General features: G+C 42.0%; 1 protein-coding gene across 13 annotated transcripts in view; it reads right to left on the reverse strand.

Annotated features, from left to right (window-relative positions):
* Nucleotides 1–744: 744 nt before the first annotated feature.
* sgcd (sarcoglycan, delta (dystrophin-associated glycoprotein)) overlaps nt 745–13,682 on the reverse strand; it is a 171,815-nt gene continuing 158,877 nt past the window's right edge. For 12 of the 13 annotated variants that reach the window (XM_061750987.1, XM_061750988.1, XM_061750989.1 and 9 more), the window contains 3 exons: nt 10,622–10,694; nt 6,550–6,673; nt 745–3,866 (listed from right to left, as the gene is read on the reverse strand). In XM_061750987.1, the coding sequence (XP_061606971.1) occupies nt 3,681–3,866; nt 6,550–6,673; nt 10,622–10,694 (383 nt within the window). In that variant the 3' untranslated portion in view covers nt 745–3,680. The other variant, XM_061750996.1, reaches the window with a different exon arrangement.

The following is a 13,682-nucleotide window of genomic DNA, read 5'->3' on the forward strand; positions in this document are numbered from 1 at the left end:
CACCAATACATTACTTTAGAGTCAAAATAAATTACAAGCAATTTCTAAAAATAACATTTAAAATGTTCTTTTGTCCTACTAAATTTGAGACCACTGCATTTACACTGGTTAATGTTTTTTTTCTCCACTTGAGTGTCAGCTAAAAATGAATCCTGGTACTGTACAAAAACTGTCGTTTTCTTGTGTTCCGAAATACACTTTGAATGTACTGAGACTTTTGTGAGGTCTTTTCGATTAATTTACGGCTTCTCTGCTGTGCGCAACGATTGGAAGTGCAAACAAAACACGACACGCGTCGTCAACAATGCCCAGTTATTGTATTGTACGGTCTTTTTAAGAATTAACTCAGCCGCGGATTCAAAATGGAGGCTGATAAACACACAGGCATTTTTGTTTACAAGCTAATTGCTAAGTGTCATTCAGTAAATTCTTTTTTTCCCCCCAGTGAACTGAATCAAACTTGTTGGTGTTGCAATACAAAATGAGCCACTGAGAACGAGAGTTGGCTAACTCCACTGTGGTAATTCTTAAGTTTATTATCTTTAAATGTATGTTATTTATTATTATTAGTTGTCATCTTTCTTTTCAGATATTTCAACTTAGACCGCTATTTCACTTTGGCGGCAGCCATTATACTTCTAAGTTGGAGACCTCTAAGGCAACCAAGCAATTTTATAACATAGAAGAATGATGTTGTTTCGCAGGAGTGTTTTGGTAAGAAATAACTCCATCGATGAGAGCGACCACTTTGAACAAAGCCTTTTATTTTGGCACCATTGAAAAAAAAGTCCATGGATGTCAGTTTTGGACTGAAGAAAATAAGCTGGATGAAATCAAACATTTAAATTCAAGCGTCCTTCCCTTCTCTATCTTCTTTTGTCTTTTGGGCAGAAAAAAAACCAAAACCAAAAGCTCAAATGTCAAAAGTAGCACACGTTTAACACTCAGCACACTTTAGATGAGAATGCAAAGACCTCAGGCCACACGCACGCACGCACACGTGCACACACACACACACACACACACAGGTTTAATAGTGAGCAACTGTGAAAAGTATTCAAATCAAAACGCTAAAACACAGTGTACCTTTGATTACACACTTGTGGAACAAATTCAAAATACCACATTTCCTCGAATAGTGGCCGCTTATTGCCGAGGTGCTTATATGAAGGAGTCATCCACCAGAGTGGAGGACTCTCGTGAAGACACAAAAGAAATCTTTGTGTTGAAACCAATTGTCACCATCCAATTATTTCAAGCTGTTGTTCCCTCCCTATATATCAGGTTTATTTGTTCAAGTATTATTAAGTAAATAAGGCCATTATTGAAGGAAAGACGGTAAAAATGAGGTGCACATTTTCGATGTTGGGACACGATGAATTCCTGATGGTCTTTGCATTTCGATGGGAGAAAAAGGCAGGAAAAAGGAGGCCATGTTGTGATGATGATGATGGTGATGTGCTTCTTCTTGCCACAAGTGTAAGGCACAGGCACACTTGCTCCTCTGACAAAATGTGCAAGAAACAAGTCGGGGTGACCACAGTTGCAGAACGGATCGCAGTCTAAACAATATCCGCAAAAATGAGCCTTCGGGAGCCGGGAGAGTGGCACAAGTGGGTGGAAAAAAAACAACCAAAAAAAAAAAAAAAAGGTGAAATTTTGGCACAAGAGAAGCTGATTTCACAGTTAAGTCAATTCAATTTTTTGGGTCGGGATTGTTGTTTTCAGCCAGACGGAATGTCGCCCGTAGCTTTGTAATTTGCCGGCACATTCGCTGGGCACGCTCCACATGAGATCAAAATTCCTCAAGCTTTTCGGTTTGTTTTGGGAATTTTCCTATTAATGTTTAATAAATGCTCCTGTATGCAATTAAACCTTTTTTGGGGGATCGGATCAGGAGGAGATCTGAGAGTTGCTGCTTCCAAGTTGGACTGAGCCACACTGGACAAGCAAAGTAGGGATTTATAATGCTGTCAAAGTGCTTAGCAAACGTAGAAGACCAACATGTCCTGCTTTAATGCGGACGCTTTCAAAATGTCAGTGTGCTCGCCATGTGCTAGCATGAGGAATTTCAAAACTGAATTCCCCCTTTTCATATCCAAATGTAAGCTAGCCACGTATCTCACTCTGAGTGCATCATGACATGCTTGAATCTAAAAAAAATCTTTGCGCGCGCTCCAGATTCTACGATGTGCAACCGAAATGAGGAATTTACCTTTTTTTTTAGCAACACATTTGAGATGGCCACCTATTTTTCTCAGGAGAATAACCAATGTCACGGAGTGCTTTATTGTGGACTCTTTCGATTTTACAGCGCTTTTGACATTTTACCATATTTAACAAGAATGAAGAATTCATTCATTCATCTTCCGTTCCGCTTGTCCTCACGAGGGTCACGGGCGTGCTGGAGCCTATCCCAGCTATCGCCGGGCGAGAGGCGAGGTACACCCTGAACTGGTCGCCAGCCAATCGCAGGGCACATATAAACAAACAACCATTTGCACTCACATTCACACCTACGGGCAATTTAGAATCTTCAATTAGCCTACCCTGCATGTTTTTGGGATGTGGGAGGAAACCGGAGTACCCAAAGAAAACCTACACAGGCACGGGGAGAACATGCAAATTCCACAGAGGCGGGGCCGGGATTTTAACCCCGGTCCTCAGAACTGTGAGGCAGATTTGCTAACCAGTCGGTCAGTGTCCCGCCGAATGAAGAATTTTTAAATTAATTAGCTGAATTCATACTCAAATTTGAGTTGGCAACCTTTTTGTCTCAGAGACATATCCAGCATCATGGAATGCTTTAATGCGGACTCTTTTAAAATTTCAGTGTGGTCTCGATGGTCTACTATTAAACAAGGATGCGGAATTTCAAAAGTGAATTCACTATGTTGCGACCCAAATTTGAGAGCGCCGCCTATTTGAGTCAGAGAGCAGCCAAGCCTCATAACGTGCTTTAAAGCATATTCTTTCTTTCAGTTCGCTCTCAAAGCTCGACCAATTTTTTCAAACACAAACTTGAGAGGGCCACCGTCTCAGAGCGCATCCAGCATCATGAAGTGCTTAAATGCAGACTCTGTTTTTACCATTCAACCCCTAAAACATTTGTTTGTATGAAACTATAAATTTGAAAATTCATAGATGACAACAATATTGATATTCCAGCAGTCAGCCAAGACTTGCATTGGGGCGGCCATCTAATACATTTGTTGAGCACCAAATGTTACAGGAAAAACTTTCAATGAATCCAAAATAATTCCAAAGCGAGGATGAGTGACATGAGATTGGGCGGGGCTTGCCGATCACTCTAGTGGTTCTGGTACTAGATCAGCGTCTATTACCTTTCATTGTTCATGTGATAAAACGTTTGTATGGGAGTTTTAGGTCACGCCATTTCAGAGCAATTATTCCTTGTCGATATTCCTGATGGGCCGACTCCGCCCGCATCAATACACATTAAAAAACAAAAAACAAAAACAAAAAAGTCTCAGTCTAGCGAATTGAATTCCCTAACGTAGAAAGCGACGGAATATGATGTAATAAATACAGTGTCCAGAGGCTTTTTTTCCCCCACTTATTTAGAAAAATACGGATCAGGGCCTTAAAGATCAGTCCGGGGACCGTTCCGTTTGAGACTCCATGAGTCAGAATCTCTCGTATCGTCGTGCTCGGTAGTCCTAGAGGCAGATGTTGCTACTGATTTGGCAGGTGGATCCGGTGCCGGCCTGGGAGAGGAAAAGTCTCCCGTTGGGGCAAACGCACACCTCGTAGACCGTCTGCCTGGTGCCGGACGACGAGGCGCTGGAGGACGCCTTACCCTCCGGAAGACGCATCAGGCGGATACGGCGGGCGTCCAAGGAGATCTGGAGGACCAGACGGAGAAGAAGAAGAAGGATGGTGAGCTCGGAAAAGTGAAAGAAACATGGGTAATCTCTATGTCGAGGAGCTTGACAGAAGGTCTACCAAGTTTTCATGACATGCTTTAATGGGGTCTCTCTCAATTTCAGTGCATTCTAAGATTTTGAACAGGAAGAGGGTGGGAAATTTCAAACTGAAATCACTTGCTTTTATACTCACATTTTAGCCAGCCGCCTATTTATCCAAGAGCATCATGAAGTGCTTTAATGCAGACTCTTTCAATTTCAGTGTGCTTGCAACACATTTTGATCAAAAATCAGGAATTTCAAAGTGATTTCATCTTTTTCATACACAGGTTTTAGCCAGTCACATATTTGTCTCAGAGACCATCCAGAGTCATGAAATGCTTTCATGCATTCTCCACATTCTACTATGTTGAACAGAAATGTGGAATTCACATTTTTAGAGACAAATTTGAGCCAACAACTTATTTGTCTCAGAGAAAATCCAGCATCATAACGTGCTTTAATGTGGACTCTTTCAAAATGTCAGTGCACACTTGACGTTCCACCACTTTGAACAGGATAATGGCTTTCACACTCAAATTTTACCTGGCTGCTTATTTGTCTCATGGAGCATCCACCATCATGAATTGCTTTAATGAGGACTATTTCAAAAATTTCAGCGTCTATGATGTGATAACCATTTTGAGCAGGAAGGGGAGGGGGGGGGGGGGGGATTTCAAACTGAATTCACCTTTTGTTAAGATTAGAAAAAAAAAAACGTAAAGAAAAGAAAGTGAAAATGGTGTTTCCTTTGAACCTCAGTTGAGATTTCAACTTGGCCTGTTCATCACATTCTCTCTCCAAAGGCTGGGTTTCTTCTTGATTGTTACCTCGGCCAACCTGTCCGCGGTTCACTGTAATTGCTCTCCAAGCAAAGTCTGCTTCTGGCCGCCCCCGTTGCTCACTTGATTTTTCATTTGCCCCCGCAAAGACGCTGCTGAATCAGTTGACCGGTTTGCTGGCTAAAAAAGCTGTTACTTAAATATATTTTGACTTTTCATATGAAGAAAGAAGAGAGAAATTTGATTCAGTGTTGTTTTTTGGAAACGTTTTCAAAATTGCACTATTTGGAAGTACATTTTGAATGTACATAATCATTTCATGCGAACAGCTTTAGTTCTAATAATAAGAAGAAAATGGTTTAAAAAGCATGAAAGAAATGGGGTGACCCTCAAAAGGATCACAAGTGAGCTCGAGCTTTGCCTGATGGAAAACGAAGTGTGAAAACAAAAAGGAAGTGAATGTATACAAATCAGAGAAAGGTGGTGGACAACAACAACGTTGCTCAAACTCTGCCTCGACTTTCATTTACCGTAAAAATCACTCAAAAGGCCTTGACTAGCCTTGTTTGTACTAGACCTCAAACGTCGCGAGCATAACTTTAGCAATTTAACTAACCAGCTAACAACCGTATGACATTGGCTTACTTTGCCCCCACTTCTCTCGCCAAGTCAGTTGCGCCCTGGTTAACTGAAGAGTCTAAATTGTCCATAGGCGTACATGTGAGTTGTGAATGGTTGTTTGTCTACATATACCCAGGGTTTACCCCTCTTCGCTCGCCAAACGTCAGCTCACAAAACATGCATGTTAGGGTAATTTAAGACTTTTAACTGTGTCCTGGGATCGATGGGTGGCTGGTCCAGGGTGAACCCTGCTTCTCTCGCCCCATGCTTGTCCCAATACTTTTGTGCAACCCCCCTTTTGTCCCTAATGGATTGATGTTCAAAAATGTGCTTATGAAATATGAGGTGTTACGCAATCATCGTTTTTAATCACAAATCAAAATCTTCCTTTGCCTTGTCTTCCCTCTGTCCCCTTTCTGTCTCTAACTCTGTGCTTCATGTACATTTTCCCCCCTCACTCATCTTTTCCATGCCGATCAGCCGACGCTGATAAAAGGATTTCCCTCCCTGGCGCTGCGGCAGTGGCGTGGTGTCAGATCTGTTTCATATCAGCCGAGGAGGATTAATGGAGAAGGGGGTGGGGTTGGGCGGGGGAAATCAAGAAAGTCTTTTAAAAAGTTAGCAGTGTACATTAAGACCTGCTGCTGCTGATATGAACGAAGAAGAGGAAGAGGAGGAGGGTGACCTTGACCCTCACTTTGTTTGCGCCAATTAGAAGTAAGGACTAAATACTAAATGGCACCCCTCATTTGTTTGGGTAAAAGCTGATTATTTACTGCCCTCTGTTGGGTTTGAATGAGTTCATCATAAACCTGATCGATAATAGCGGAAATCCATGAGTAATTTAAACTCACACAAAAAGGTTTGTAATTGCCTATAGATGCCACAAGATGGTGGTAAAGCACTATTATTCTATTCGTCAAACAATATTTTTATATTAGACATGGCTTTTGCCTGTGCACAAACACAGTGAATAATGAAGCATATGTTCCAAGGTAAGACGTGAATATGTGGGGGTTCACTATATTTCTCTATTTAAAAAAAAAAGCTAATATGTACTGCCCCTCTTTGAATGGGCAAAAATTTGATATTCTATGATAATATACTGCCCCCTGTTAAATTGCCAAAGAAGAATAACCTCTGTATTGGCAAAATGCATAGAACATATGGGCCTCTATTGGTTTCTCAAAAAGCCGCGAATGTAATGTACTGTAGCGCACCTCTCCGTCTTTGGACTCCAGTCGCAGCTCATTCCTGCAGATGGCTTGGATGTCCCCGGCCTCAGCCAGGATCTGGATGCCTTTGGGGGCCTCCATGAGCAGGGAGCGGGTAGGTGACTCCAGCCTGGAGAACGAAACAATCAACTCAGTCATCACTGTTTCTAGATATGCGATTCAAGAAAACCAGTGCCGTATGTGGAAAAGCAGCCCCAGAACATAACCTGCTATTCTGTCGGAGGTGCTATGACTGGCTGAGATCAAGCTTTCTGATACTTTCTGAAATTTTATTCTATCCCATTCCGGATGCAGTAAAGCAACCCGAGAACATAATCTATGATCCTGTTGGAGGATCCAGACTGAGATTTCTGACACGGGCACTTTTTGTTCTAGAATGCCTGTGAATGTTTTATGGCTGTTGTTACTCGTGATCCATACTCTTTGGTTCTCATTCTTCTTCCTTTACCTCCCTTTTCACTCACTTTTAGCATGGCACGGCGAACTTGTTAATGCAGAGGGCGCTCAGTTCTTCGACGAGGTTCTCTTTGTCCGCTCAGCCGCGCTCACAAAAGCCCAACGAAAGCAATCAAACTTGCAACAGAGCAGCCCGGATTGCCATTTAACCTGTAATTTGCTCCTGCGCTTATATATTTATAAGCCCGAAGTGTTCCCCGCGTTTGCGTCGGCCTCGGCGGAGGACGGCTGCCAAGGACGAAGGACGCAAATCAGAGAAGAGAGGGAAAGGACGCGGCAAACTCTTCTCATGTGAGTGACGTCTAACCATTTCCGCTGTTTCTTTTCACACGTCCCTGTAGGGCCCCTTATGAGCGTGCGGCATCCAAAGTTATTAACCTTTGATTCAAGAAGCAGATATGAAGTGTTGCAAGCATGATGAAAGCTTATCGATCGTTGAGGGGAAATGAGATTGGAAAAGCGAGAAAACAAAAGTCACGTTCACGTGCGACGGAGCGTGGTCGCAGATACTTACAAAAAGTGCCGATAAAAAAATACAACCCTAAGAGGTGAACTTAATTTGACCTTCTTTAAACTTTTGAAGGCACATGTACACTTGCTGAATGGCAAAATTCACAACAGGTGTTTGATCCACGAATCAAGGGTTCCATTTCTAAGGACGCTGCCCACTTCGACGCCTTTCTGCGACTCATTCAAGTCTTAACTGTATCTCTACTGCGACACGGCGAGGCTCGAGACAGGATGTTCTCTGCTCTCAAGTTGCATCAGCAGGTTGCAGGACAGAGACTGGAAGAGTCACAGAAAGGCATAGAAGCGGACCTCCTTGGGAACAAATTGTGCAAAACGTACTGAAAAACCAACAGTTAAAGGTGAAGTCAAATGTTTAGAGAAGGTCAAATTAAGTTTGTCTCTAAAGGTTACAGTGCACTTCCTGATATGAAACTTGTTGTGAGTTGCGTAATGCCGACCGTTTTGTCCGGAACTCGTCAGTATTCACGGCAGCATCTTGGAACGCAATCAATTTCTCTTCCCTCTTGTTTTGCAAAGTGTGAGATTAAAGTGTTGTCCGCATTTGCAACATTTCTGAACTCTGCTAATCGTTTTTTGTTGTGTTTTCTTTGGCGTGGGCTTGTGTGAATGCTAATAGAGGATGTTGAAGCGAGTGCGGGGGTGACGGGATGAACGCGGTTTCATCACACAGTGAGAGAGAGAGAGAGAGAGAGAGAGAGAGAGAGAGATCCTTGGAAAAGGAATTGAATTGAAAATAAAACCTGTGCATGCATGTGTGTTTGTATGTGTGTTTAATTAATCAATATAATTATGGAACTTAGATGATGGCAGAGGATATGCAATGGGATTTCAATTTGGAAAGCTGCGCAGAATTATAATCAGTAGGTCTTTTTTTTTTTTTTTTTTTTAAATCCGTGTGAACAAAACGCCTAATGAGGAAGCTGCGTTCATTTGTAATCAACAATGCTAGCGGTATATTATAATACCTGTCAAGTGAAAGGGAAGTTTACACCAAAATAAAAAGGACTAATATTGGTAAAATGCAGAGAAACGGCAATGATGGAGCCAGAATGGGCAGAACTAAGATGTGACAACATTGTGGTGACAGTTTGTGGGGCTGCTTTGCTACATCCGGCACATGGTGTCTTGATTCTGCGCGGGGTTAAATGCAATTTCAAACCTATCAAGATATTCTGCAGCGAAATGTGAAGCTCAAAGCGTCGAAAAGTTGTTGTTTTTGGATAACAGGTTTTGCTTTCTTGAAATCTTAAATCTGGGGTTAGGATTAGGTTAGGGGCTTGGGTTTAGGGTTAGGTTAGGGATAGGGGGCTTCCATTTGGCAGTAAAATTGGACCCCCAGTGTCAGTGATGCCAGCAATGCATTCTTCTAATATGACAACTTTTTTTCAGTAATGAGTGATGCAAAGTGTTACTAATTCCAAACAAATAATCAAATCAAAGGTATTTATCCTAATCCAGGGGTCGGTCACCAACCTTTTTGAAACTGAGAGGGGTACTGATTAAAACGAGGGGCTACCAGTTTGATACACACTTTTGAAATAATACATTTGCTCAAATTACCTTTAATAATGTTATTATTGTATGTTATTAATGATAATTAATGGTAATCATTTACCTGAAGACACTGATCATGTTTATGAATTTTCACAATAATTAGGCAACTGATAAATATCACTATTTTAATAAATAATAGGTTATGGTCTGGGGCTGCTTTGCTCCACCCGGCACAGGGTGTCTTAAATTGGTGCAGGGTACAGTGAAAACAGATTGTGTTCCACTTTAGAGGTTGCGCTGTGTTGTAATTGTGCCCTAAAAGTACACGTGACGACTTTGAAGCCCCGCCGCAGTTTGACTTTGAGCATCCTGTTGTTTGGTTGAAGGCCGTGGACGATAAATCGCGCATCCATAATTCAGGACTCCAGGGAGGGCGATCATCATCGCAGGTTGGAGGGGTTTTTTTTTTTTTTTTTTGCGACGCCAAACAAAACAAACCAAAAACAACTCCTTACTTTCTTTTATTGGCTCTCGCCCGCCGCCCCACGCGTCACCGCGCCTTATTGCCTCATAAATATCTGCTTTTTATCTTTAGCTCTGGATTGGCATCCATCACTGCGGGCCCACGCTGCCATTTTACTTGGGGACAAAGTCGTCGCTGTGATGCAAGGACACGCTCAGACGGATGCGTCGCTTCTAAAAGTGACAGCTCCGAGCGATTTAACATAAGAGCCTCCCGAATGGGATCTCTTAATGCCCGACTGCTACCTGGCCCATCAAAGCTGATGAGACTGACAAGTCTTACGAAACATTTACATTACTGACTTTGGACCAGCAAATGTTTATAAACGTCTCAAATCATTTCGGTTAAGTGTCCATCCGTTCAGCCACTCTCGAGGAACTGGAGTCTGTCCCAATTGATGTTCGGCGAGAGAAGCAGAGTACAGCCTGGAGTGGCCCATACGGTTGACAGTGAGGTGGGGTACACCCAGGACTTGGTGAGAGAAGCGGGCTTCCATCGAGACAAACAAGCATTCCTGCCCACATTCACACCTATGGACAATTTAGAGTCTTCATTTACCCTAATTAACTTGGACCTGACAAAGTTCCCTGACACAGTGAAAAAATACTAATAAGGTCTTTGTCATCAAAGGTTCTTTATTCCCCTTACGCTCGCGTTTCCTGGATGGCAAAAAGGCAAGACAAATAAATAAATAAAATAAAACCTTCGCCACTCTTTCTTTTGGCTTTCATCTTTTCTCTCATCTTCATCTTTTGCCGCCTACACTCGCGAGCTCGTCGGCGTGCGCAGTCTTTATGTTCCCGCTCGCCTACTTTTCAAATTCAGATCAAAAGACTGACAGGGATTGAAGCGTACCATTTCTCATACTAAGTACGAGCCACCCAAACAAGGCCAACCTGACACACAGGTCGCCTTTGGACGTGCTGGAAAGTGGTCCAAAGGACTTTGATCCGAGCTTTCTGACAGGACACAGCTGACATTTGGCGAGAGAAGCGGGGTACTTCCTGTCCTGCTGTAAACTTTCTTGGACACCGGGAGCGGAGGAAGACTCACCGCAGCTCCTTGAAGGGCTCGGCCCGCACGTGCGGCGTCTCCACCGACTTGCTGAACACGGCTCCCTGGGCGCCTGGAACAAAAACAACAAAATGCTCAATTTAATATTAGAAATAACTCAAATGTCATTCATTTATCACCCATAGTGCAAGAATGAGTGAAAAATGAGTCCCGTCACACCAGATGTCACATACTGTTAGCGTTAGCATTTTAGCGTGTTTTAAAAAAAAAAAAAAAAAAAAAATCTTCTTCTTCACCGTTTGCCTGCCTCGCACGCACCCCCTCTCTCCACTCACGAAGTTGACAAAATGCAAAAGATAATTCTTATATAAACAATCGGAACTAATTGTTTGAGTGCAAACTCAACTTTCTGTCTCACCGCTTGCAACGCTGGTAGAAAGGTCAAATAATTCACAGGTGCATGGTATTATCATCATAAAACAGCTTTAACGTTTAACTGTAGCGCAGCAGCATAAAAGGAACACGCTCAAGTCTTTTAGGTCTCTTAAAGCTGTGTTGAAAAATAATAAAATAAATCAAACATCCGCATAACAGCTTTTATCCCACGTCGCTCAGCCTGTCAGCCAGAAGTAGTGTATTGTCTTCAAAGTAGCGCTTTTTAGAGACACAATTAAAGCACCTCAATGCTTTTTATTCCAACAGATGGTTGTGGAGCTGATGAAACGTTATCAGAAAGTACACAAACGCACGCACGCGCGTTAACGATCATTTCTGTCACTTGCGAAGGAGTTTCATTAGCGTGGTAGTTCACGTAAAAAAAAAAAAGGCAACAAGTGTTGTACTTTTCGTAATGTGGACACTAAGCGCGCAGGCGAGCGTGAAGAAACAGACGGTGGCGGCTGGCGAAAAGGAGAGGGGCTTGTAAAAGTGCTGTTGTTGTTTCTGAAGGGATTAAAAAGAACAAAGGAATCCTTTGCTTGTGTACAGGACATTTGAAGGATAAAAACTTGTCTTAAAACTTGGATTTTGTTGACACAGGTACGTACTTAGTAGTAGTTCAGGATGATGTAAGAAATACAATCCATGGTGGTTAATTGCGTGAAACGGACCAAGAGAGATGATGTCATTTTAATATATTCACAAAAATGGACATGCCTGCTTTTGCATTTAAACTCGTTTTATGGACAAACACCGTTCACACTCCAAAAGGTTTCGCAATGCTGACGATGAACAAATTTGACTTTACATTGATGTTAAAACAAGAACAATTTGAATGTGAACCAAAGCGAGTAGTTTTACTTTATTACAATTTGATTATACAAACGGGACTTGTATGCTAGTTAGAATGAAGGTTTTATGAGGACAAGGCTGGAAAAATTGTATTTCATTTGCATTATTTCCTTTGAGAACAAAAGGGCGTTAAAGGTAGAACAAAACTTGGACGTCAACTAGCTCAACCTTCCTTTAGATTTAATTTTTTTCCCTGTCTGAGTTAAAAAAAAAATAATAATAATAAATAAATCATCCCTGGAAATATGTTGTCAGCATGAGTGCTGTGTTTGGACGTTGATGGAGGGTGTTTACCGGCATTAAATGTCAAGCATTATTGACACGTTTAGGCCGTCTAAATATTTGGCCGCCGTTGGTTTTTATTTGTATCCCACCGCGTCTCCCGCATTTTCCCTGCCGGCAAAATTCCACAACCCGTGAAGCGCTTTTTTTTTTTTTTTTTTTTTATTACGTGGTCGTGCCGACGCGTTCGCAGGTCAGGTGGGGAGAATGAATGAAGCTATTAAATATGAATGCATATGTGTGTGTGTTTGTGTGTAGTGTGTTTATAGGGCACCAAAGCCCTATATCAATTCTAGCCCGAAGTAGCTCAGCAATGATGAAACGTGACATAGTGAGAGAGAATTAAAAAAAATAATAATAATAATAATCCCCTCCAGGAATAACTGGTGATGCCACGGGTAAACAACCAACAATAAGCTCATTTGTACTCACAGTAAACGATCACAGTGCGGCTCAGCCTCTGACTAGCGAAAGTCGTGGCAAATACCAATGCAGCATGGCAAAGAAGAAAAAAAATACTAGCGCACCGCTAATCCTACAAGGCTAGCTAGCTACATCGGCTAAAATCAAGGCTACTTATCGTTGCTTTCATAGTGGCAAATCAACGACACTTATTAGATTTGGCATTATCTCAATGCAAGTCGAGCAGTAGCTAAACGTGCGAAGAACAGAGAAAAGGAGACTTCAAGAAGACAGTGAAGCATTGCTAACCGCTAATGCTAACAGAAATGTAAAGCAAGGCTGTCACTTGTGTGGAATTGATCAGCTTTTGTGGAATTGATTAAGTCGGGAAGTGGAGCGGCCTCACAGGAAAGCCACACGCTTACTCTGCAAATAATCACAGACTAGACACTGACACTTTACATTTCAAATTCAGAAATAGGAGACAAAATTAATAACCAAAAATGTTTTTTTTTTTTTTTTTTTTTTTTTTTTATAAATTGAGCGTTAATTTCAATTCATAGTCAATCAAGGAAGTGTAGGCAAAGGTCTAGTTTTGGTCCAAGTCTACATGTTGGAAACGTAAAAATTATGACGAAACTGAGAAAATTGACAGAAATCACGTGACTACAAAATTGTACCCGAATTGCAACGAAACCCTCCATAACTAATAATTGAATTAAGTGTTCATTTCCCCTATTGTCGATCAAAAAATAACTAGTCTCATTCCGTAGTTTGTGCACTCTTTTTTTCCCATGAGCCGCACTTTTGAATAATCTTCCCTTTTTTATTTTTGCAGTCAGGCCGGAGGTGAGGCCCCCAGACCTTTGCTAATAAATACACAGCGTACCCCGCCGAGGTGCTTTGCCACTAAGACATGAAATTAGGTAGACTTGTCTGTCATAACAGGACGTACGGAAACGTCTCAAAAACTCATCCCCGAACTGAACGAGAAGTAAGCCCTTTTGCTTTGAATCAGCCGTTTGGGGCAAATAGCGGGGCTTAGCCCCAAATTATTTATCCTATTAGAGCCCTCAGCACGCCATCTGATGTGGCATCCAATTTTTGCCGATTATCCCGAGAATTC

The sequence above is a fragment of the Phyllopteryx taeniolatus genome, chromosome 17 (genome assembly GCF_024500385.1).
Source record: "Phyllopteryx taeniolatus isolate TA_2022b chromosome 17, UOR_Ptae_1.2, whole genome shotgun sequence".
Classification (NCBI taxonomy): domain Eukaryota; kingdom Metazoa; phylum Chordata; class Actinopteri; order Syngnathiformes; family Syngnathidae; genus Phyllopteryx; species Phyllopteryx taeniolatus.